The sequence below is a fragment of the Adiantum capillus-veneris genome, chromosome 6 (genome assembly GCF_014529385.1).
Source record: "Adiantum capillus-veneris isolate H3 chromosome 6, ASM1452938v2, whole genome shotgun sequence".
Taxonomy (NCBI): Eukaryota; Viridiplantae; Streptophyta; class Polypodiopsida; order Polypodiales; family Pteridaceae; genus Adiantum; species Adiantum capillus-veneris.
In genome coordinates, this window is record NC_140936.1 from 30547319 (window position 1) to 30571561 (window position 24243).

The 24243-nt window shown below is 44.1% G+C and overlaps 2 protein-coding genes across 2 annotated transcripts in view; both read left to right on the plus strand.

Moving 5' to 3' along the window:
• BSH (transcription regulatory protein SNF5, putative (BSH)) overlaps window positions 1-19359 on the plus strand; it is a 32161-nt gene extending 12802 nt beyond the window's left edge. The window contains exons 7-11 of the mRNA XM_086514110.1: window positions 18353-18391; window positions 18457-18545; window positions 18655-18714; window positions 18798-18893; window positions 18967-19359. Of these exons, the coding sequence (XP_086370236.1) occupies window positions 18353-18391; window positions 18457-18545; window positions 18655-18714; window positions 18798-18893; window positions 18967-19027 (345 nt within the window). The 3' untranslated portion in view covers window positions 19028-19359. The remainder of the gene's footprint in view (window positions 1-18352; window positions 18392-18456; window positions 18546-18654; window positions 18715-18797; window positions 18894-18966) is intronic.
• On the plus strand, window positions 10701-12036 carry LOC147455304 (uncharacterized). The gene is made up of 2 exons (XM_086515233.1): window positions 10701-10876; window positions 10972-12036. Exons 1-2 carry the CDS (start codon window positions 10832-10834, stop codon window positions 11404-11406), a joined length of 480 nt encoding a protein of 159 aa, XP_086371359.1. The 5' UTR covers window positions 10701-10831; the 3' UTR covers window positions 11407-12036.
• Window positions 19360-24243: the final 4884 nt, after the last annotated feature.

The following is a 24243-nucleotide window of genomic DNA, read 5'->3' on the forward strand; positions in this document are numbered from 1 at the left end:
TCCGTGATGCCAGAGCCAAAGTACGACGAAGAGGGCAATGTTCTGACGGATGGGGACTTGGTCTCTTCAACAGAGTCTTCATCTGCATCTGATGATTTTTTTTGAGGATGGGGCCATCACATGGATGATGGGCTAGCTTTGAGCTAGCTATTTAGTGCTTTCTACTACTCTATAGACAAATTTTTTGAGTAGGATGGTTTCATTTATGATTGATGATGAGCCTTTTGTTATGGCGTGGGCCTTGTAGGCTATCACCTATGGTACTTTGTCATTTGATGTTTTCAGCATTGGTGTGTTCATTGTTATTTCAGATCTCATTTGACTCTTGAACTTTGATGTTCTTGTTCAATTATCAATGTCGTCTTAACTTTTAAGTCTCTTGCAGTAGTTACACAGTATGTGGTTGTCTTGTAAAACATGTCTTTGAATGTTTCTATAAGTTGTTGGCTTCTCTCTTGATTTATATTGGAAAAGTCCTAGAAAATTTAGTATTTTGCGGTTTTTTTACAAGAGTACGTATTTTTACGTACATAAAATTTTTTCCTATACGGAACAACGTACAATCCGTACATATACGCCACGTACAGTACGTTTGGTACCACCTTGGCCCATAATAGTTGCAGAAGTTCCCCCATCATTAGCCAAAGAAAACGCAGCCAAAACAGTCATTTTAACTCAGCCACCAAAACAGTCCCCGAATTCAGCGATTAGAAGATCCCAGATTTAGCCGTCGTCATCACCGTCGTCGTCATCGGCATAGTCCCATTGCATCAGTCCATCGCATTCGCATTGTACACCTTTGTGCAATCAAAGTAGACCACTCTCGCCGACGAGAGTGGGGCCTTCGGAGGAGGGTTTTACAACCTCTCGGGTGTCGTATCTCTTCTCTCTCCTTCTCTTAGTCTCATTCACTTGCACGCACAATATCCATTCACTTTGTTCGTGATCATAGCACTCTCCATAAGACGGAAAGCTCTTTCTTTCCCTAAGAACTAAAAGGAACCTTGAGCAATAAAGATCACTAATCTTGAGAAAATACAACATTCATTCCGCTGCACCTAACATTGGTATCAGAGCTTTGGAAGTGTTCTGCATTACTCAAGGAAAGAACCACAAGAACCACAAGAATTTTTTTTTGCTTGTTGTGATCGCACGAACCCAAGTTTACTTTGGGCGTGGCGATTCCTAATCGTGTTTTGTTGAAGATGACAGGAATCCCAAGAAAGAAGGGCTTGTCTAGCCTCCCCTTGTGTCTGTTTTCACTCATTGAGAGCGGACCGTGCACTTAGCGGCCGGCCAATCGACGTGAGGTTGGAAAGAGCAACCTTGGTGTGAGCGCAAGGCCGCCAAGGGGTGCGCTGTCACAAACGGGAGCGCATAACAATATAAAATATACTCAGATAAATAGAATTTATCTCTCTTATTATTGAAGCCAAAGGATATATATATATATATATATATATATATATATAGAGAGAGAGAGAGAGAGAGAGAGAGAGAGAGAGAGAGAGAGAGAGAGAGAGAGTGAGAAGATCGACACAGTACTGGGGACTAGAAGATGGGCTGGCCCCCCCCCTTAAAGAGAATTCTTTATTAGGGAGAATCTTTTTACAAGCACAAGAACCGGAGAAAACCCCTCCGTTCTAAATCTCTGACTCAATGGTCGTTCCTTCCCGTAAGGGAAATCCGAGAGACAAGCTCTCAATCCTTTTTCCGTCTGTACTCGGAGTTGAGACTCCGTAGACAATTTCCGAATTCCGTTTCCGGAATTCCCAAGCGTAGGCCGAAGCCTTCTCGCTTCTCCTTCGCGATGGAAGTACCTGCAAACACACACGCAAACACACGACAACAATTCGTATGGCGAATCCACAATAGGTACCTGTCGCTCTTGCGCGAGAAAAGCGACTTCCGTGCTTCGTAGTCTCGCGATCTCTCGCGTCTCTTGGCGGCAGAGTCTTCTCTTGCTGGTGCTGGCAACCTCCCTTCGGTGAGGGCATGTGGTGCTTTTATAGCTCCTTCACCACGGCACGAATAGCTGCTCGCGGAGAGATTTTTTTTTTCGTTTTTTTTTTTTTTTTTCCTGCTCTATCCGAAATAGGGAGAGAGAATTCGCTGGTTGGTTTTGTTGCTTTATTTTCTAAGTGGTTGCCCACTTATTAAGTGGACGGTCGGCATATTTTTAAAATTGGTCTGAACATGCCCAAAAACTCAATAAAACCTTATAAGTTAAAATCAATGCTTTCACAGTACTTCCCAGGCGTCCCTGGATGCAACCACATGCACGAATGCAATGCAAACATAGATTCCTCGCGGGAAAGCGTTTGCTCTTCCCGGAAAACTCGTTCAAATTTTCCGCTTTTTAAGAAAAGCTTCTCAAAACCCATCTTTATTCTTGTGCTTGCGTCTTTACGCGTATTCCTCTTTCCAGTTCGGATTTTCTCTCGACTATGGATATCCCCTTTCCGATGCACCCGTCAGCCACCTTGTGACGCATCAAGAATACCCATCACCTAGTCCTTTCCTACCGAACTTACGGTACAATCCCCTTCACGATGCTCTATGTCACCCATCCTATGACGCATCAGAGATGTCCGTTCCCGGATGGTCGGATACTTCTTCCCGATGCTCCCTGTCACCCATCCGATGTGACGCATCAGAAGTACCCGTTCCTGGTGGCCTTACAGATATTCTCGTTCACAGTGCTATCGTCATTACTTTGAATGACGCACTAGGAATACTCTGTACTCGAATGTCTCCAGTGAGAAAAACCCTCACTTAAAATTCCAATAATTCATTTAGAATTATTTTTCCTTGATGTTCCAAGCGAGAAAACCCTCACTTATGAATCCAATAATTCATTTAGAATTATTTTTCTGTCAGATAAAGCCAATTTAGCAACATGCGCCAGCAGAAAGGAGTAGAACTCGGGTGAAGAGAAGATCCTTCTCCAACGAGATTTGCAAGCGAAAGAAAACCTCAAGAACCCAAGAACCTCAAGACTCAAGAACCTCAAGAACCCAAGATTCTCACGAATCAAGGACCTCAAGAACCAAGACCCTCAAGAACCCAAGTTCCTTGCGAGCTAAGAACCCAAGATGATAGTGCATGGTCGTCACCCGAAGCGGAATGGATACTTCGCATACAGGTGATGAGCATGAGAGAGGCGACGAAGACTCGTCCCCGCCCGGAGATGATTTCTTCAACCCTCCCCCTTCGCCATCTACTCCAACAAGTCCACCAAACCCTATGGAGGAAATGGTCAAGCAAATGATGGCCATGATGGATAGACAAGAAGCAAGTCGCCTTGCTCAGGACCGTGAGCGCGACAAAAGAGACCGTGAACGCGACGACAGAATTGCAAGAATGGCCGTAGACCAAGAAGCCAAGGACCGCGAGCGCGGCGAAAGAAACGCAACATTTGCCGCATAACAAAAAGAAAATCGCATTGCTTTAGAACGCGAGCGCGACGCAAAAAGAAAGAAAAGAAATAAGGAAGGAGGAAGCGACAGCACGAGCCGTAGCTTTGGAGGCCGAGCGTGAAGCTCGACGAGAGCTACGCACTCAAGAGTTGCTTGCCCAAGTCCTAGCCTCGAAGACCGAACCACCCAAAGATCGTGGGAGTTCGTCAAGTGGCGCAAGCCACGACGCGGATTCCAACCATCCGGTTACAAAAAAGTTTACTTTCAGTAAGTATCACGGTAAGATGGATGCTACAATGATTCATTCTTGGTTGCATCAATTTAATGCTTATTTTGCGGCAACTAAGAAAACAGGCAATAGCAAAGTTCTGACGGCAGCTATGTGCCTTGCCGGTGATGCCATCAATTGGTACCATGCATGACAAGAGGCACAGCTAGCTGCGCACCTAGAGGCAGCCGACGATTTCACGCCCCTCTCTTTTAGTTGGGCTGATTTCCAAGACAAGCTCAAGGCGCGGTTTATGCCACCTTAGTACCTCGTACGATTGAAGGACGATTGGCGCACTCTCAAGCAAAATGGTATGCCGGTCATGTCTTTTTCTAATCGTGTTTTGCAGGTAGGTACCCAACTATGCATGTCGGATGAAGAACGCAAAGAGGCTTTTCTCTTTGGATTGGACGAGTATATCAAGTACAATGTCGAGGTTCTCGATCCAATCGATCTCAACAAGGTGGTAGCGATTGCTCTCGCACAGGAGATGAAGCACAACAAGGGAAAGCCTAAGGAGAACAAGAGTTCCACAAGTACCCCGCAGACTTCTCAGAACCCTCAGAACGGTAAGAACGGTAAGAATGATAACTCTTCTAACCAATCTTCCAACAGTCTCTCATCAAAGAATTCTTCCAATGAATCTAAGGGTAAGGCTAACACAATTGCTAAACCTAAGCTTACTCCAGATGAAAAGGTAGCACAAGATCACGTCGGAAGAACAAAGCACGTGTTCTAAGGAAGGTCGTTGTTGTCATTGTCACATTAAGGGTCACATAAAAAGAACATGTCCTAAGCTTGAATCGAATGAATCTAAAGAACCCACAGCACCCACTACATTTGTCAATGCAATGAATGATAACACGGGTGTGCCCAAAGTTTCTCAGGACCCTCCCATTGATGATTCTCTCATTAAATGTTATGGTCGTACGTCGGGGCACCGTTTTGTCATATTGTTTGACTCAAGTAGTATGCATGATGTGAACAGTCCCTCTCTTGTTGAGAGAGCCCGCCTCGAAGTTAGTCCGATATCTCCTATTGAGGTCTCTGGCTTTCGTCCTGGGATGGACGCTCTCATCACGAAGGAGTGCCTTGATGTATTGTTTGCAATCCAATAGACTGCCTTCACTAGAAGATTTGTTGTTTCTCCTCTCTCAGGATGTGATATGATTTTAGGCATTCGATGGTTTGGTGATAATGACGCTCTCCTGAAATTTGCGGCTAACACTAAAACTCTCAATGCCGACAGTGATTCTCCTATTGTCATTCATGGAGAGGACATTGCTCCTTCTCAATCTCTCATTGCTAATATGCAGGACAAGGTTGAAAGGATTCGGGATAAGGAGATTCTCTCAATCTCTTTTTCTCCACAGCATGACACACAGAATTTGCATGATTATGAGCAGCATGATGAATTGAATGATAATGATTTGCATGATGATTTGGATGACAAAGACCAGCATGATGACTTGCTTGAAGAAGATGTGATTGTTCACCAGGATGAGGTGTTAGTTGATGCTTTTTCTAGCGAAGCTAACCTCGTTGTAGAATCGATCAATCACCAAGAATCGATCTTGGCTTTCGAGTCCAGGTCCACAGATCCCCCACAAAACGATTCGATAGATCCCGAAGAAGCGATCTTGGCTCTCGAGCCTTGGTCCAAAGAACCATCATAGGAAGTATTGTGTGTTCGCATGATCGATACGCACGCATTGTTCGAGTGTTTCATTCGTAAAGGTTTCCTGTATTTTAGTCAGCATCGTTATGTGATCCCTTTTCCTAGGCATGACATATTATATGTTGAGCACGTTTCTATCATGGATGAGTACGAATGTATGCGGATTTTTCGTAAAAAGCTGAAAAGTTTGTATCTCAGGAAGTCACATTCCATGTCTCTTCCTTGGCATGACACAGTTTCCGAACGAGCACGTTGCACATGATAGTATGAGCACTAAGCATGGGCATTTCCATTGTGATTTGCCACAGTTGATTGATTTCGATCAAACAGAAAAGATTCGACCTCATTGTTTGCATGTGTTTGATGAACGGGTTGTCACTCCGTCTCTATGTTCGTCTACATTGCATACACAATCTTTACAGAAGACAAGATTTTTTTCCTTCACTTTACATGGAATGGGTATGTTCATGGTTTTGTGTTGGAGATGGTTTTAGGAATTTTCAGCCATGGAGATTCTTGAAGACGAAAGAAGCAGGATACTCGACGAAGTTGAAGCATCAAAGGAGCCACTGAAGACTTTGTGTCGCTTTCGGCGCGGCCCAAAGAAGCAAGCGGTGCAAACCTATATGAAGTTCAAGTACCGCACGACCCACACATCAGAGTGGGCCGGCGAAGAGTCCCTTCCAGGATTCCGGATGCTATTGGCTATCTCCCTCGACGCCATACACTTCGGTACCAGTACCTCACTTTGAAAAGGAGGGGATGTCACGTGACACATCCCAACCCTATGTGTCCGTGGACAAGCTATACCACAGCAGGGTTCAGTCAGTCCAGTCAATTTAGATTAGCAGTGATCTGGCACTTTTGTGAGTCTATTCGTAGACGGTGCATGCCCAATCACTTAGCATAGATGCATATCCTCCGGTTGCACACAACATGATCATCGGAATTCCCATCAGAATCCATTAGCATCAGTTAGGGGAATTTTCCAATGCATTTAGTCTATTTTCCTATTTATTGGTTATTTTCACTTATTATTTTTAAGTGACTTTCCAACAAAAGTAGGTAGGGCAATTTTGCCAAGTTAATATATAAGCAAACCCAAGTTAGCACTTTCTGACAGAAGAGGCAGCAGGAGCTTCCCGCTCAACAGGCAACTTCGCAGCAGAACCCCCCCCCTCAGCACCCTCAGCACTTAGCCTCGCCATCTTCTCCCATCCCCTTGGTGTTTCCACAGCATCATCCCTCGCCTTGAAGCTTCTCCCTTCTGGCGACAGTCCCCTGCAGATCAGCCCCAAGGCCTAGCGTTTGGGATCTCAGCCTCAGCAAAAACGCCAGCAAGTCACTTCAGCCTTTCAGCGTTTTTCTCAACAAGTACTAACGCTAGACCCTGCTGCCCATCCCAGCGTTTTCCATTTCAGCCACCAGCGTTTTTGCCCAGCAGGCTTCAGCGTTTTTGGCTAAAGGACACCTCAGCCAGCGTTAGTGGTTTTCAGCCCCTAACAGCAGCAGATACTCACAGTTTTCAGCAGATGAACAGTAGCAGCTACAGCCCATAATAGTTGCAGAAGTTCCCCCATCATTAGCCAAAGAAAACGCAGCCAAAACAGTCATTTTCAGCCACCAAAACAGTCCCCGAATTCAACGATTAGAAGATCCCAGATTTAGCCGTCGTCATCACCGTCATCGTCATCGGCATAGTCCCATTGCATTAGTCCATTGCATTCGCATTGTACACCTTTGTGCAATCAAAGTAGACCACTCTCGCCGACGAGAGTGGGGCCTTCGGAGGAGGGTTTTACAACCTCTCGGGTGTCGTGTCTCTTCTCTCTCCTTCTCTCAGTCTCATTCACTTGCACGCACAATATCCACTCACTTTGTTCGTGATCATAGCACTCTCCATAAGACGGAAAGCTCTCTCTTTCCCTAAGAACTAAAAGGAACCTTGAGCAATAAAGGTCACTAATCTGGAGAAAATACAACATTCATTCCGTTGCACCTAACAGTATACCTGTTGCCCTGGAGGCAACAGAAGTTGCCGTGCTTGGCGTCTCCAAAACGGTCCCAATCTCGAAACCTTTCTTGGAAAGAAGCGGGAGTCTAAGGTGCAGCGGAATGAATGTTTGAACTTTGCTCAAGATGAGTGCTCCGAACTGTGCTCAAGGTTCCGTTGTTCTTATGGAAGGTAGAGCCTTCCGTTCTTAATGAGATAATGCTATGATCACAAACAAAGTGAATGGACACTGTGCGTGCAAGTGTATGAGATTGAGAGATAGAGAGAGAAGAGAGATACGACACCAAAGACGTAAAATCGTCCTCCGAAGGCCCCACTCTCGTCGGCGAGAGTGGTCTACTATTGATTGCACAATCTGGTACAAATGAATGCAAGTGACTGATGCAAGTCTAGGCTATGTCGACGATGACGACGGTGATGACAAAGTTGACCTAAGGGCTGAAATCTGAAATCTTTCTACTGCTGTCCAAAAACGCTATGGGCTAAAATTTGCAAATCTTCTATCGGCTGAATTCTGACTCTATGTCGATGACGACGATGCGACGACGACGCGTTGAAAACATAGATGCTAAAATCTGCGTTTTCCGGGCTGAAACTGTAAACCTGGCGGAAACTGATCGTGCGGCAAGGAACTGTTGCGGGAAGGTGAGATCTACGAGGTTCGGGACTTGATCCGCGAGTACTAACTGCTGAAAACTGAAAACGCTGATGGTCCTTGACTTTCCGTCGCGGGGAATCTGCAAACGCTAGGGTCAGGGTTGTTTCCGTACGTACGTACGGTTGCATTCAGTACCGTACAGTACTTCCGTACCGAATCCGTACGTACGGTATCATTCCGTACGTGCAGGGCATTAATTTTTTTTTTTCGCCGGTTGGTTTCTTATCCGCCTAGTCGGACTGTTTGGGTGAGGCTTTTTATAAGCCAACCTATGCTATACCTCTTATTACCACAACACAATAGCATAAAAAAGTCTCTGGAGTTTGCACAGTTTCTGCACAGAGACCAAGGAAGGGTGGAACGCCACCGATAAGGTCCTTCCCTCCCTCCCTCCCTTTGTGTTTGGAGTCTGCAAGCCTCAAGGAGGCACTCTAGAGTCCTGACCTCGCGAAAATGTGTAAGTTTTGTATTCAACTTTGATTCGTGCTTTAATTGTGTTGCAGAGTTATCATGTCTCGTCGACCTAATCCTCTTTGGGCCGAGCACACTAATGTCCTGAGAGTTGTCAACACAGGAGGCCAAGCAGGTTCAGGGACTCGCACTTGGGTGTGCAAGTACTGCGGAGAGCAGATGACCAGTACAATTACCAGGGTTTTGAAGCACCTCACTGGTATTGGCACCACTGGACATTGTGGGGGTTGCGAGGCTATCCCGCAAGCATTGAGGGATGCCTTGATTTTGGAGCATTTTCCTCCAGGATCTACTGCATCGTCACAGTCAGGGGGAGCACGTGCAGCAGCAGCAGCAACAGAGGATGCCTTGCAGGATGCATTACTTGGAGATATTGGCGGCTCTGCGTTTGCAGCGCCATCATTTGCAGGCACTAGTAGAAAGAGAGCTCGTGTTTCATAGGCTGAGGATGAGGGTGCTAGTGCTTCAGCAGCAAGTGCAGGTGGGGTTGAGGGTGTACGTGGCCCAAGGCAAACCACATTGCCATCACGTGTACACAGTGATTCGTGGGTAAAAGAGCGACAGAAAGTTTCAGAGATGGAGATTGCACGGACTCTCATAGAGTGCAACATTGCATTCGATGTGTTGAAGACTGATCAATGGAAGAGGATGGTGAGAGCTATTTCACAGGTTGGTGCTACAGATTCTTGGAATGGTCTTGACTACCAAAAGATGCGCACTACCATGCTTGACGACCAAAAAGAGATCATAGACCGAGCATTGACTCCAGTGAAGGTTGGGTGGCAACAATTTGGATGCACTATTCTTTCTGATGGGTGGAGTGACACGCGGAGGCGCCACATTATCAATATCCTTGTTTCCTCCTGCTTGGGCACATACTTCTTACGAGCCGTGGATGCAGGGAAAGCTGGAGAACGCATTTCTGCGGCGTTCATCTTTAAACATATTCGCCACGCCATCAAGGAGGTTGGGGAGAAGAACGTCGTGTAGGTAGATACTGATTCCTGACCATGTGGCATGCACATTTGAATTTTGCATACATTGTCCAACGTAATAATGTCCACACTTCATTTAATATCTTGTCATGACTCATTGTAGGTGGTCACTGATAATGCCTCCAATTGCAAGCCCATGGAGGATATGGTGGAGGCTGAGTTCAAGCACATTGTGTGGACACCATGCGCTGCACATTGCCTAGACCTTCTCAGGGAGGACATAGGCAAGCTTCCTTGGGTGCAGCCTACAGTGTCTGATGCGTCCAAGCTTACCACTTTTTTCTGCAAAAAACACCAGGCTTTGGCAATCTTCAGGAGCCACAGCACAGTAGACATGGTGCGTCCCTCAAAGACCAGATTTGCATACATGTATCTGGTGCTTCAGAGGCTGTTCAGATTGAGAGATCCACTGTTGCAGACAGTTTGGATCCAAAGTGGAGATTGATGCACCACGCTCAGTCAGAGGCGACCAAGTACATTCAAAGAAAGGTTCTTGATGAGACCTTCTGGACATAGGTGCAGTCGTTGGCAGTGGCTCTACAGCCATTGTATGTACTGCTACGGGTCACAGACATGGAGGGCTCTACACTTGGGTTGGTCTATCATATGTTTATGCAGATGAAGACACACATTTCTGGATGTACCTCATTGACACAGGATCGGTAAGTACAAACTACAAAGTGCTCTAATGTCCTCATGTGACATGTCTATTTATAATTTTTCAAAACACATACTTACTGTGACTATTTTGTTTGCAGTTGTGATGATATTTTGGCTATTGTAGAGACTCGATGGCAGTTCATGCGTCGTCCCATCCATGGGATGGCTGCAGTTCTCCATCCTCTCTACAAGAGCCAAGAATTGTTTGAGGAGGCTTCATTGCTCACACTACGCTCTGAATATCTTAACATTATATATGATGAGGATGAGCAATTGATTCTGGATTCAGAGATGAGTAGCTACATGAACAGTTTAGGACCCACCTTTGTGCGGTCCGTAGCATTGAGAAAGGAAGCTACCAAGCTTCCTTTAACATGGTGGCAGAACTATGGACGCCAGGGCCTTCCCAAGTTGTGTCACCTTGCATTGCGTATCCTTTCTCAGGTGAATACTGAAGTCTGAATGATAATTTATAATTATTGAATGATAAATCTATATTGTCACACGTGACACTTGTGACCCATGAGTGTTCGCTATTTGAATTGCTGTAGGATTGCTCAGCTGGGGCATGCGAGCGCAATTGGAGCGCATACTCTCTTATTCACACGAAGATCCGCAATCGTCTTAGCACCAAGCAGTTAGAGAGACTGGTTTATTGCCGTGCTAACATGCGGCTTGTGCGCAGCTTTCATGCCTTGGGGACACCCAAGCAGGTGAGATTTACATGCACATTTATGAAAACAAGTCAATGATCAAAAGACAGTGTTGAATCATGGACTCTGTTTTAACTTTTGTCTTGTCATTGTAGGTGGATCCCACAGAGTTGAAGATGGTGGCAGATCCTACTGCGGAGGAGGTCGATGCACGGATTAAAGATGAGCAGGAGGAGATCCTTCGAGAGTTGCACAGGGAGCTAGAGGGCGTGGATCGCCGGGTCACTAGATCTCGCTCTCGAGCTTACAGTATTCCTCTTCTCATTGCTGCTGCAGATCCAGAGGTTGCACACAGAGAGAGCATTCGCAGAGGAAAGTTACCTGTTCAGCTTGCTCGTAGACGAGCCAATGAGGCTGTTCGACTCATCCACACCCAGAGTTCAGAGGCTGATGATCCAGATGAGGGTGATGCACCCCTAGCATCTGTGCCAGAGGAGAGAGAGCCCGATTATGATGATGAGGGCAATGTCTTGACAGATGGAGACATGCTCTTTGAGTCTTCATCAGCCTCTGATGATGATTTTGAGTAGTAGTGATTGCCCAGTGCTTTGGGTCTTTGGACTTGGAACTTGGACGTTTGTCATGACTCATTTATGCTTTTTATTTTGTTGCTTGAGCCACCCAGACTCTTTATTGAGTGACTATGTTATTTTTGTATCAGGATTCAACATTCAGTTATGTACTTTTGAGTCTTGACTTACACTATGCCATGTGGTCTGGACTCGATTCTAGCGGTTACTTAACTTGTGGGGTGATTTTAAGTGTTTTTTCAAAGTTGTGGCTATGTTTAAGTATTGTGCAGTGTTTTTAAATTAGATAGGTTGTATATAAATTTGAAATTCTTTGTATTTTTAGCTTCTAAAAATATACTACGAATTTTACGTACCTTATGGCCCAATCCATACGGTACAATGTACAATACATACCGAACACGTACCGAATACTACGTACCTTACAACCTTGGCTAGGGTTGTGCTGCAAATCAAAAATGCTAGGGACTGAAATTGGTCTTTCTGTCGCCGTGGTTTTGCAAATGCAAAAACGCTAGGCTGATCTGCTGTGTAGCGAATCGCGATGGCGCCGGGGCTGATCTGATCCCAAAACGCTAGCTTTAGGCTTCTGCTCCAAAAACGCTAGGTCTCCTGGGGAGAAGTTGCCTATTGAGCGTGGAGCTCCTGCTGCCTCTTCTGCCATTTTGTGCTAACTTGGGTTTGCTTATATATTTTCTTACCCAATTTGCCCTACCTACTTTTGTTGGGAAGTCACTTAAAAATAATAAGTGAACAATGTCAAAAATAGGGAAAATAGGCTAAATGCACTGGAAAATTCCCCTAACTGATTCTGATGGATTCTGATGGGAATACTGATGATCATGCTGTGTGCAACCAGAGGATATGCATCTACACTAAGTGAGTGGGCATGCACGATCTACGAATAGACTCACAAAAGTGCCAGATCACTTCTAAATCTAGACTTGACTGGACTGACTGAACCCTTGTCGTGCTGTAGCTTGTCCATGGACACATAGGGTTGGGATGTGTCACGTGACATCCCCTCCTTTTCAAAGTGAGGTATTGGTACCGAACTGTATGGCCCCGAGGGAGATCGCCAATAGCATCCGGAATCCTGGAAGGGACTCTTCGCCGGCCCACTCTGATGTGTGGGTCGTGCGGTACTTGAACTTCATAAAGGTCTGCAATGCTTGCTTCTTTGGGCCGTGCCGAAAGCAACACAAAGTCTTTTGTGGCTCCTTCGATGCGTCAACTTCGTTGAGAGTCATGCTTCCTTCTTCTTCAAGAAACTTCATGGCTGAAAATTCTTGAAACCATTTCCAACACAAAACCATGAACATACCCATTCCCTGTAAAGTGAAGGAAAAAAATCTTGTCTTCGCTAAAGACTGTGTATGCAATGTAGATGAACATAGAGACGGAGGGACAAACCGTTCATCAAACACATGCAAACAATGAGATCGAATCTTTCTCTTATGATCTAGAGCAATCAACTGTGGCAAAACACAATGGAAATGCCCACGCTTGGTGCTCATACTTTCATGTGCTCGTTCGGAAACTGTGTCATACCAAGGAAGAGACATGGAATGTGACTTCCTTACATACATACTTTTCAGCTTTTCATGAAAAATCCGCATACATTCGTGCTCATCCATGAGAGAAACGTGTTCAACATACAATATGTCATGCCTAGGAAAAGGGATCACATAACGATGCTGACTAAAATACAGGAAACGATCCCGAATGAAACACTCGAACAATGCGTGCGTATCAATCATCCGAACACATAATACTTCATGTGAGGGTTCGTTGGACCTAGGCTTGAGAGCCAAGATCTGTTCTTCCTGAATGATCGAATCGTCTTGTGGGGGTTCTTTGGACGTCGATTCGAAAGCCAAGATCGGTACTTCGTGATTGATCGAATCTACAACAAGGTTAGCTTTGCTAGAAAAAGCATCCACTAATACATCATCCTTCTGAACAATCACATCATCTTCATGCAACTCATCATGCTTGTGAGAAATCACATCTTGATAATGCAAATCATCATACTTGTCATTGGCATCCAAATCATCATGCTTAGCAATGTCATTCAAATCATCATGCTTATCTTTGTCATCCAAATCATCATGCTTGTCATTCAAATCATCATGCAAATCATTGTCATTCAATTCATCATGCTCATCATTATTATTCAATTCATCATGCTTCTCATAATCATGCAAATCCTGTGGGTCATGCTTTGGAGAAGAAGAGACTGAGAGAGTCTCCTTTCCCCAAATCTCTTGCATCTGTGCCTGAACTTGAGAATAGAGTCGCCAGAACTCTTTGTTTTGTCAGTCGCTCTGGTCTTGTATTGCTTTGGCTTCCTTCCTTGCTGCTTTTCGTTCTGCTCATCTTTTTGCGTGTCTGCGTTCCATTTCTGCCATTCTTTCTGCATATCTTGCTTCGCGTTCTAACTTCCTTTTCATAAATATCTGGTCCAACTCCTCCATAAGAGTTAGTGCAATCCTTGACGTAGATGGGGAAGCGTCGGAAAAACCTCATGGTGGGGAAAATTCTTCTTCGCCTCTCTCATGCTCATCACCTCCAAGCGAAGTATCCATTCCGCTTCAAGTGATGACCATTCTGAAGTCGTGGGTTCTTGTGGTCTTGGGTTCTTAAGTTCACGAGGAACTTGGGTTCTTGGGTTCTTGAGCGTCTTGAGGTCTTGAGGTTCTTGAGGTTCTTAAGGTTCTTGAGGTTTTCTTTCGCTTGCAAACCGCGTTGGAGAAGGATCTCCTCTTCATCCGAGTTCTACTCTTTTCCGCGGGCACACCCCTTGGCGGCCTTGCGCTCACACAAAGGTTGCTTTTTCCCACCTCACGTCGATTGGCCGGCCGCTAAGTGCACGGTCCGCTCTCAATGAGTGAAAAGAGACACAAGGGGAGGCTGGACAAGCCTTTCTTTCTTGGGATTCCTGTCACTCTTCAAAAAACACGATTAGGAATCGACACGCCCAAGCGAACTTGGGTTCATGCGACCGCAACAAGCAAAAAAATTCTTGTGGTTCTTTCCTTGAGTGATACAGAACACTGCCAAAGCTCTGATACCAATGTAAGGTGCAGCGGAATGAATGTTTGAACTTTGCTCAAGATGAGTGCTCCGAACTATGCTCAAGGTTCCTTTTGTTCTTATGGAAGGTAGAGCCTTCCGTTCTTAATGAGAGAATGCTATGATCACAAACAAAGTGAATGGACACTGCGTGCAAGTGTATGAGACTGAGAGATAGAGAGAGAAGAGAGATAGGACACCAGAGACGTTGTAAAACCCTCCTCCGAAGGCCCCACTCTCGTCGGCGAGAGTGGTCTACTATTGATTGCACAATCTGGTACAAATGAATGCAAGTGATTGATGCAAGTCTAGGCTATGTCGACGATGACGACGGTGATGACGAAGTCGACCTAAGGGCTGAAATCTGCAATCTTTCTACTGTTGTCCAAAAACGCTATGGGCTGAAATCTGCAAAGCTTCTATCGGCTGAATTCTGACTCTATGTCGATGACGACGATGCGACGACGAGGCGCTGAAAACGCAGATGCTGAAATCTGCGTTTTCCGGGCTGAAATTGTAAACCTGGCGGAAACTGACCGTGCGGCGAGGAACTGTTGCGGGAAGGTGAGATCTGCGAGGTTCGGGACTTGATCCACGGGTACTAACTGCTGAAAACTGAAAACGCTGATGGTCCTTGACTTTCCGTCGCAGGGAATCTGCAGATGCTAGGGTTGTGCTGCAAATAAAAAACGCTAGGGACTGAAATTGGTCTTTCTGTCGCCGTGGTTCTGCAAATGCAAAAACGCTAGGCTGATCTGCTGTGTAGCGAATCGCGATGGCGCCGGGGCTGATTTGATCCCAAAATGCTAGCTTTAGGCTTCTGCTCCAAAAACGCTAGGTCTCCTGGGGGGTTCTGTTGAGAAGTTGCCTGTTGAGCGTGGAGCTCCTGCTGCCTCTTCTGCCATTTAGTGCTAACTTGGGTTTGCTTGTATATTTTCTTACCCAATTTTCCCTACCTACTTTTGTTGGGAAGTCACTTAAAAATAATAAGTGAAAAATGTCAAAAATAGGGAAAATAGGCTAAATGCACTCGAAAATTCCCCTAACTGTTTCTGATGGATTCTTATGGGAATACTGATGATCATGCTATGTGCAACTAGAGGATATGCTATGTGCAACTACACTAAGTGACTGGGCATGCACGGTCTACGAATAGACTCACAAAAGTGCCAGATCACTTCTAAATCTAGACTTGACTGGATTGACTGAACCCTTGTCGTGTTGTAGCTTGTCCACGGACACATAGGGTTGGATGTGTCACGTGACAGGGAGGTACTCTCTCCTCAAGCCAACGAAACAGATCGAAATGGGCAGGTTTGCCTCCTCGACAAGAACTTCGGTAGCCAGATCGAAGCCATGATGCCGCTGTCGAAAACGAGCTCTGGATGCTGGGATGGCCAAGGGGCTCATCGCAATGACCTGACGCCATCTCGGAAGTCTCAAACTCTATCTGATAGCTGTCAGATCTTACCAGCTGGCGGGCCTATACCTGATGCTGAGCTCTTGCAGTTGCTGATTGTCACTTTTCACCACTAGTGGCTTTTGGTGGTTAAGGTCCTTGATCTACGGTTGCTGATTGGGCTTTTGGTGGAAGTGGCTATCCTTCAGAGATTGCTGTCATCCTCTCTCCACTTAGCTTGTCAGGGCACTTTTTACTCTCTTTAGGAGAGGTTTTTTACCTTGGCATTTAGTTTTTACCGTTCGGCCATGTGCCTAGCTGTAGCTAGATTTTATAGTTTTTTTTTCCGTTTGATGCCTACGGGCCTGCTATGTAAACATTGATGTGCTTGCCCTAAGAATAGGCACCATTTGGGCGTTCTGAGGGGATTTTCAAGTAATAGAATCAGCCTCTTTTTCTTGGAAAAAAGGAGAGAGAGAGAAATGAAATGAAATGATATATTAACGTCTACAAAAGGCCAAAATGACCTATGAGACCAACTGATTACAATGATGAGTCTAGTACCAAGTCTAGGTACAAACAAAGAAAACTACAAACAAAGAACTGATCTAGGAGTGCTACCGACTCCTATGGTATCATGCCACAATGGTACAGAATGGGGATAAGTGTCACCATGATATAATATGCAGTAGCATGAGGCCTATCCTGATCGACACTCTGGGTGTCGTGCTAGAATCCTATGGATCCTCTGTCGCAATCTCCGTCGGTGCTGCGTGGCTCCCCTCCTCGGTCGCGGTCGTGTCGATCTCCCCAACTCTATAGCTCGGTCAATGAGAGTACCGTTGGTGTGTGTATGGGTGGGAACCGAGCTCTGTGATGGTGGTGTCCCCTCTGGCTCTGTGGTACTCAGACTGAAGAAATCTGAGATGCGTCTCTGGGGTTGTCTCTGTCTTTGCCCTCTCAATAGAGCGTCTCTATGTCTCTGTATCTCAAGTAGAAATAATCCGAGACATCTTTGATCCTGATATCTGATGACTCTATCTAACGAGTCAAAACCATCTCTGAATAAACAATGAAAGCGTCCCCGTATCTCATAGTAGACTGTGCAATGACATATGTAGTGAAACTCTGTCTCTGGCTGTGCATGGCATAACTGACATATCCTACTGTTTGCTGGTATGCCTCTGAATCTACCTGTCTCAATCCCAAGTTGGTGTGAACATGTGCGAATCTGGCCTATGGCACATCGTAACCCATGAGATAGATGTGTGTCCATGTAGCTGGGCCGTGTGACAAATCCGTGTGTCGTGAGTTGGAGAAGATGCTCTCTATAGAAAGCCCTCTTCGTACCCAACTCCCGTGATGGCTCTATCCATGTCCTCTTGCTATCAAGCTGGATAAGATCCTGCCGAATGAGTCTAGTAGTCTCCATCCGTGTAAGAGCCAAAGATGGTGCATCAAGAGAATACTGGAAAGGGGGCAGCTTGTCCATGCTGAAACCATGCCTCTGAAACCATGAGCTCATCTGTGCATACCAACATGATGTATCTCCCTGTAATGCCAGCTGTCTGGATGACTCAAGAGCAAGCCTAGCATACCTGTCCCTGGTGGTGTCCCATAAGCTGTGTACAAATGATACTGATCTGGTGAGTGCCTCAACCTCCATAGGTGGGGCAGCCAGCTCCGCACGTATGATGTCATGTGGAACTGAGGCCTTGGCTCTAATCAACCTAGAAATCATAGATATCAAGGGTCTCTCCATATTACTCCATCCAGCATTGTCAACAGAAGGTCCCCAAACCTGAACCCCGTAGTGCATAACTGAAGCGACCAAAGTGTCGAAAAGCCAGAGCTTTGTTCGAGGTTCCTGGAACTGAACCTGCGAACAAATCCTCTCTAAACCGCCTAGGGCTGCATAGGCACGAGTCAATCTAGTGTCTGCTGCCACTTTCAGTGTGAACCTCGGTCCACTAAAGACCACCCCAAGATATGTGTATGCATCAGTGTACTCCATACTGTCTTGCCCATATTTGAATGTAGGTGCTGATCTCCTAACCCACTGTGGCGTGGTATTAAATACCATGACCTTGGTTTTACCAAGGTTGACAGACAATCCACTATCCCCTGCAAAACTATGCAATGCGTCCAAATGTCTCTGCATACCCTCTGGTGAGTCTGATATCAACACGATATCGTCAGCATACAATAAAAGAGGGATCCATGTCCCCGCAAGCTGAGCACCTCTATCTTCTCCTCTGTCAATATAATCAGAGACCTCATCAACATACATACCAAATAAAGTAGAGGACAATGGGCATCCCTGTTTCACTCCGATAGTGGAGTGAACTATGTCAGATATCCCCTCTGATGTGCGTACATGACCCATCACTGAGAGAGAGAGAGAGAGAGAGAGAGAGAGAGAGAGAGAGAGAGAGAGAGAGAGAGAGATTTCTTGATTTGATGACAACACAGCCTGCAGTTGCTTTTGCCATTCGGGAGCAGCTTTATGAGGTAGGTTCTTTAAGTAAATGAAATTTCTACTAGACATATGTGAAAGTGTGGCATTGGTTCAACAGCTGGCTGTCCTCAGTGTATCTTCTGGGAGAGAGACTCGTATTAGCAAAAAGTCACGTCGGGAGTGGGCATTGGACTTCTCTCAATCAAGGTACAGATTTGCAGGATTTTGGCATCATAGTCCATTTCTTTGAAGGCATTCTTGTGCAGTGTAGCATTTTTGCTTGTTATTGATCTGAAATGCCTGTTTTTGGTTGCAGCAAGGCAGTGTCTGCCTTTGAGTTGATGAAAAGATCAAGCTCCAAGAGCAGTGCTGTGAGGTACACCATGTGTTCAGAAGGAGCTTTCTTGGTCAAATGATTGGTTTAATCTGAGTTCATGTTCTGGGATTATTGTGAACCAGGAAGAGGAATGAATGGGACTTTTTTGAGCCCATAGTAGAGATTTTGACTAGGGAAGAAGTCGAAGCTTTAGAGGCAAGGGAGGAGCGGAATGCAAGGTATATACTGGCCTGTTTTTAAGGCTAGATAAGTTTCTTGGAGTGGTGGGTGAGGGGTTCTTTCTTTGTACAGGATAAAGAAGAGGCAAGAGGAAAAGGACGATCTTTATGTGAACCGTTACTCCAGAGCATGATGAGAATTTTGATCTCCAACTGAAGATGAATTTCATTTCAAGGACATCATGTTGAGTTGTCAGTTAAAGAGCAGAATGCACCAGGTTTTGCCCCCTTGGGTCTTCACTTTGCAGCAATTACACATGAATTTTGCCCCCCTAGAGTTAGTGTGTGTAGGGCGTCACGAAGGAGCAAATTACACCCCCAATTTGGTCTTCTTTGATTGTAAAGCAGGAGCTGTTCAGGACAACGAGAAAAAACGCAACAACATTGGGCCACTAGACTGAGAATGAAAGAGTCGAAGTCATTCTCATTGGACAGTTAATTTAGTTTATTTAGCTTCCAACGAAAAGTAAGGTGTTTCAGCGTTGTTATGCAATGTCCATTTATGTAGTGAGAAGGGAAGAATCATGTGGTTAACTTAGATAACTGATTGGTGTTGTGATAGAAGTTCTTAATATAGTTGTAGCTTTTCACAGTCGATGGATTAGATGCAAAGAATCTTCCAGAAAAAAGCCAAATAATTAATAAAGAATATGGATGACTACCTTGGAGATAGTTGATTAACATTGTAGAACTTGCATCTTTTGGTGCTGGATGGGCTACTTTGCAGCATATGAAAATCTTTCCGTGGAAATCGAGAGTAGATCTAGCACCAAATTTCTCTATCAGCAGATATTGCATGATGAGAGTACGATGCCGTGAAGAGCGTTTTAGTAACAAAAATTTGCTTCAATTGGTATTTTTGTGTTATATGATACCAGATAATTAGTGAGCAATCATGGTGGCATTCCTGATATTTAAGAATTGTAGTGTCATTTGAAGCAAAAAAATGCCCAGTTAAGATGAGAGGTCTCATTGGTTTTTGTGATTCTTACTGAAAGGTAGAATCTTTTCTCTCTATTTGTATTTTCCTACTGTTTTTCACTATACAATCCCTGAAAAACTGTAAATTGACGTTTAATAATAGGGCTCAAAGCACCACAAAAAACCCATCTTTGGTATGTAGATGGTTTGAGATCCCTCGCTATATCACCTTGACCGTTTGTTCTAAAAGTGGAAGGGTGTACCTTACATGAAATGCTTTAGTATGCATTTGCATAATTTTTTTCTCAATAAATGATAAATAGAAGTGTCCTTGAATTAAGTTGGCCTTTTAATTTAGACGACCAAATGCCAAATCTTAAGGTGTTAGCAACCTTCGATCCAGCATATTTATGCAAAATATGCAGGCCTTGTAGTTACACCACTTGTAGTTCACAAGTTGGGCCTTCTTTTGGCTTAAGAGGTTAAGTTTGTTAGCATGATCAGAGGTTCAACTTGGTACTCTTTTGTCTTAAAGAATAAACTTGTTTAGGGGCTAGAAGGTTCATTTTGGCACTTTTCTCACTCGAAGGATGAACTTGTCTATCTTTTTCTTGTCTCAACACAATTGGGATGTTATCAAGTAGCAAGCAATGGTCTTTGTAGTGTTGCATTAGTTGATGTGCAACTAAAAGCATTGGTTATCCCCGGGATTCAAATTGAAGTGAGTTGATAAAAAACTAGCTGCATGCATATCCTATTGAGCCTCTTGACAAGAGAAGATACATCCTCCCCAAGCTCTCATGATCGATCCATAGAGCTTCATTTTTAATGCAATCTTGGATTGTTTGGCAGTAGCTCCAAAATGCCTCTCTAAAGGTGGTCCATGCCTCGTGTGCAATGGTACAATTGTAAATTGCTTTGCCTAGTCTCCACTCATTCAACCTTATTTAGTGGTTCAACAACTACCCATAGCTGTGCGCACATATGCAGCCCTTTGTTTTTGTCTACCATGTGTGAAACCTCCTTGGTTGTTAAACTTGGCAATGTCTTTTTTGACCCCAATGATGGTGCTTCGCTTGTGAGCAAGAGGAAGGGCTTACCCGATGGTGGGTAGTATCTAATCCTCAAGGTTCATATAAAAATGATATTACCTTAAGAGAGGGTAATGACATACATAGTTTGGGATACATGTTGGTTCTTAAGGAGGTGATTTAAAATACATAGCCAAGAGGGCCCTCGATAAAAATCATGTTGCTTTCGCTTGGCTTGTGGAAATTCTATGAATCTCTTAAAGTCAAGATTTAAGTGTAAATAATGCAAAGTGAGTATGTGGTGGGTAAGCTTCCACTTCAAGAGCTTATGGGTGAGAGGCTTGAAGCCTTGTGGGGATCGGCTCTGAAAAAGGTTACAAATTATGTGGTGGGAAGAGGCCGTTGGGCTATATAGCTAAAAGGATGAAAGAGCTGGTGTGCCAGTGGTAGTTGGCAGACCTCCTTTGGGGCTTTTAAAACAAGCTTACCACCTTTTTGAGATCCATTACTAGACGATTGGGGTAGGAGATTGGAGTGTCAACATGCGAGCAGGTAATTGGTCGCAATTTTACATGGGAGGGGAAGGTCTTACCTTGTGATGGGCAATATTTATTCCTCAAGGTATAAATAAGAATCATATTACCCTAAGTGAGGATAATGACATACACAGCTTGGGATACATGATTGGTGCTTGATGAGGCCATGTAAAATACAAAGTCAAGAGTAATTTTGACAAAAATTTAAGTTTTTTAAATGGTGTTTAAATGAGAAGGACCTTGGCTCATGGAGAGACCCTTAACTGTATGAATTTGCTCTTAATGACAAACTTTTAGTGTCAATACGTGAGTATTGAATTTCCACTTGAGTGTATGTTTGAGAGGCTTGAGGCCTTATGGGAATCAACTCTAGAGCCGAGGGGCTTAGGGTCTTGAGGTTGCAAATTTTATGGTGGGAACAAGCCCTTGAGCTATATAGCTAAAAGGATAAAGGCAGACCTACTTAGATGTATTAAAACAAGCTCTCTTGAGATTTGTCGTCGAATGGGAGAGATTGGAGTGTCAATGCAAAAGCAGGCAACCATGTGCAACTCTACATAAGAGGAGGTTGGTCGGCCAATTCAATTGAGGCAAAACCAAGATCTTTAATTTGGTTGGAGTCATCTGGTTGGACCTAACCCATCCCTTCAAATCAAGTAAGGCACGCTGTTGAGATCTTTTCAGAGGTCAGTATGCCTATTAGTTGGCCACATATTTCAAAGCTTAAAGACTCAATTAAAGCTTCTCTAGAGAGTATTCTAAACACATGCTCGAGAAGTGAAGTGGAGTTTTTGACCTTGAAGAGTAATCAAGCTTGAAGAGTAATCAAGCTAGAATAACACAAAAAAATGACTTAATCAGTAAAGCTAAAGGGGAGTCAATCATTGCTTGTAGATAGGTGGAATCAAGTGCAAGGTAAATTCCTTCTTCCTAATCACATTAGTACGAATAGTGGTAGTGCAATGAGACATATTCCATCGCTTATTGGCTTGAAAAGAAGATAAATTAGACAAGAAATTAGCAAGATGCCTAATGTGCAAGGCAAAAGCTTGATTCAATCGTGTGAGCAAGTAGAGGACTCACATAAATTTAGCAAATAGAGAATGCAAATGACCAAGATCTAAGTAATAATCTACACCACACTTTGATAACACTTGTTGGTGTAGGTTAATTAGGGTGGATGATATAGTGTACGTTCATGGCTAATACATGGTGGTTAGATTAAACTAGAGCTTAATTGTGCACTCAATATATAGAAAGATATAGTTTCAAAAGCTTAATTACTCTTTACAAAGTGTATACAAGGCATACTCTTTTGTAAAGCCAGAAAGAGTACAATAGGGGTCACATAATGAACACTACATTAGATGGCTCAAGCTAACCATACCACCTTTTAAGGTTGACTATGATTTCCACATCACATTCCACATAGCACTTATCCCCAATATTTCTACAAGGCTTACACATAATCACAACAATGGAAAGGGGAAGGGGGTTCACACAAGATGCTACAATGCCAACGGTCATTGTAGCCCTCCAATTGTCGTTGTTCCAAGGGAGTGATTCACATATCATCGTCGCTTCCGAGTTGACCATGCCAAACCTACTCTCCTACCTGCCCTCGCCTTTGTTGCAACTCCAGTAGACCCCTGCTCCCTCCTTGGAATGCTACACGCAATGTCCTTACTGGTCCTCTCTCTTGTCCTCTTCCTTGCACATTGACATGTTTTGATTGCAATAGCCCGGTCAGCTTGAATGTACTTCACTAGGAGTGATTTTTCTAGAGATTATTGCTTCTATCCATCTAGTCATATGGTCAACTGCCTTGACGATGGGAGAAATTGACATATTGTGCTCAAAGAGAGAACAAATTGCATTAGTTTTGCAATTTTCAAATAGTCCAAGGAACAATCTTGGTGATTGAGGCTCAAAAATAATACTCTTATCCCTTTCTTTATGACAACTCTTGCAGTTTTCACTACTCTTAATGCTATACATTTCTAAGAAAACTAGGCCACATAACGTTTGACTATAGAAACTTCCTACTGTCTCCTATGCAAATTGTCCACCCTCACAAGATAGAGAGGATCGATATGATATTCTTTGCGAAAGGCAATTTCCATAGTATTGACGTTGCAGTAGAGATCAAAATTGATCAGTATGTACCTTTTGCGTTCCAAATCAGTCATAGCCATAGTGATTTATACTTATTTTCTGGGACTCTTTTACTTTGGAGTCGAGTCTTGTTGATTGTCCATTGAGGTATGTTATGATCAATCCCAAAGATTACGGGGGGGTTTGCATTAGGTAATGATATTCACTATTCTCAATTCAACATTTACAAAAATCATTGGGAATATTGGACTCTCAAGTAATATTACTCCTGGAACCAACTTTAAAGAAAACAAAGTTGAAATTATCGATGTTTCAGGTAGCTCTGCAAAGGAGATAGAGGGAAATTTATTTTTTGTTTCTTCGGGTAACGGATAACCATGGCATTCATCGTTGAAACATAGGAAGCAACCATAACATTCATGGCAATATAGAACATTTTGTGGGTGCTACACCAAACAATGTTGCCAATGGAAAGCACTCTGCATGTATGCTTTTGTCACTAGTATTGATGAAATTGAGGCCATTCATCAATGCTACATTAATAATTGTGTATGAACAACCAACACTTCTTGCTAGTAGTTCTCCCATGTTGGGGATGGAACAAAAATATGATGGGCATTCTTAGGTGAAGCCGACCCAGGCAAGGATGACTTCCTCTATTGTGATAAGGCAAAGTAGATGTGGAAGTCATCTAATGTGTAGTAATAGCACATCCCATGAAAGCCAATATTCATCATGAACACACAA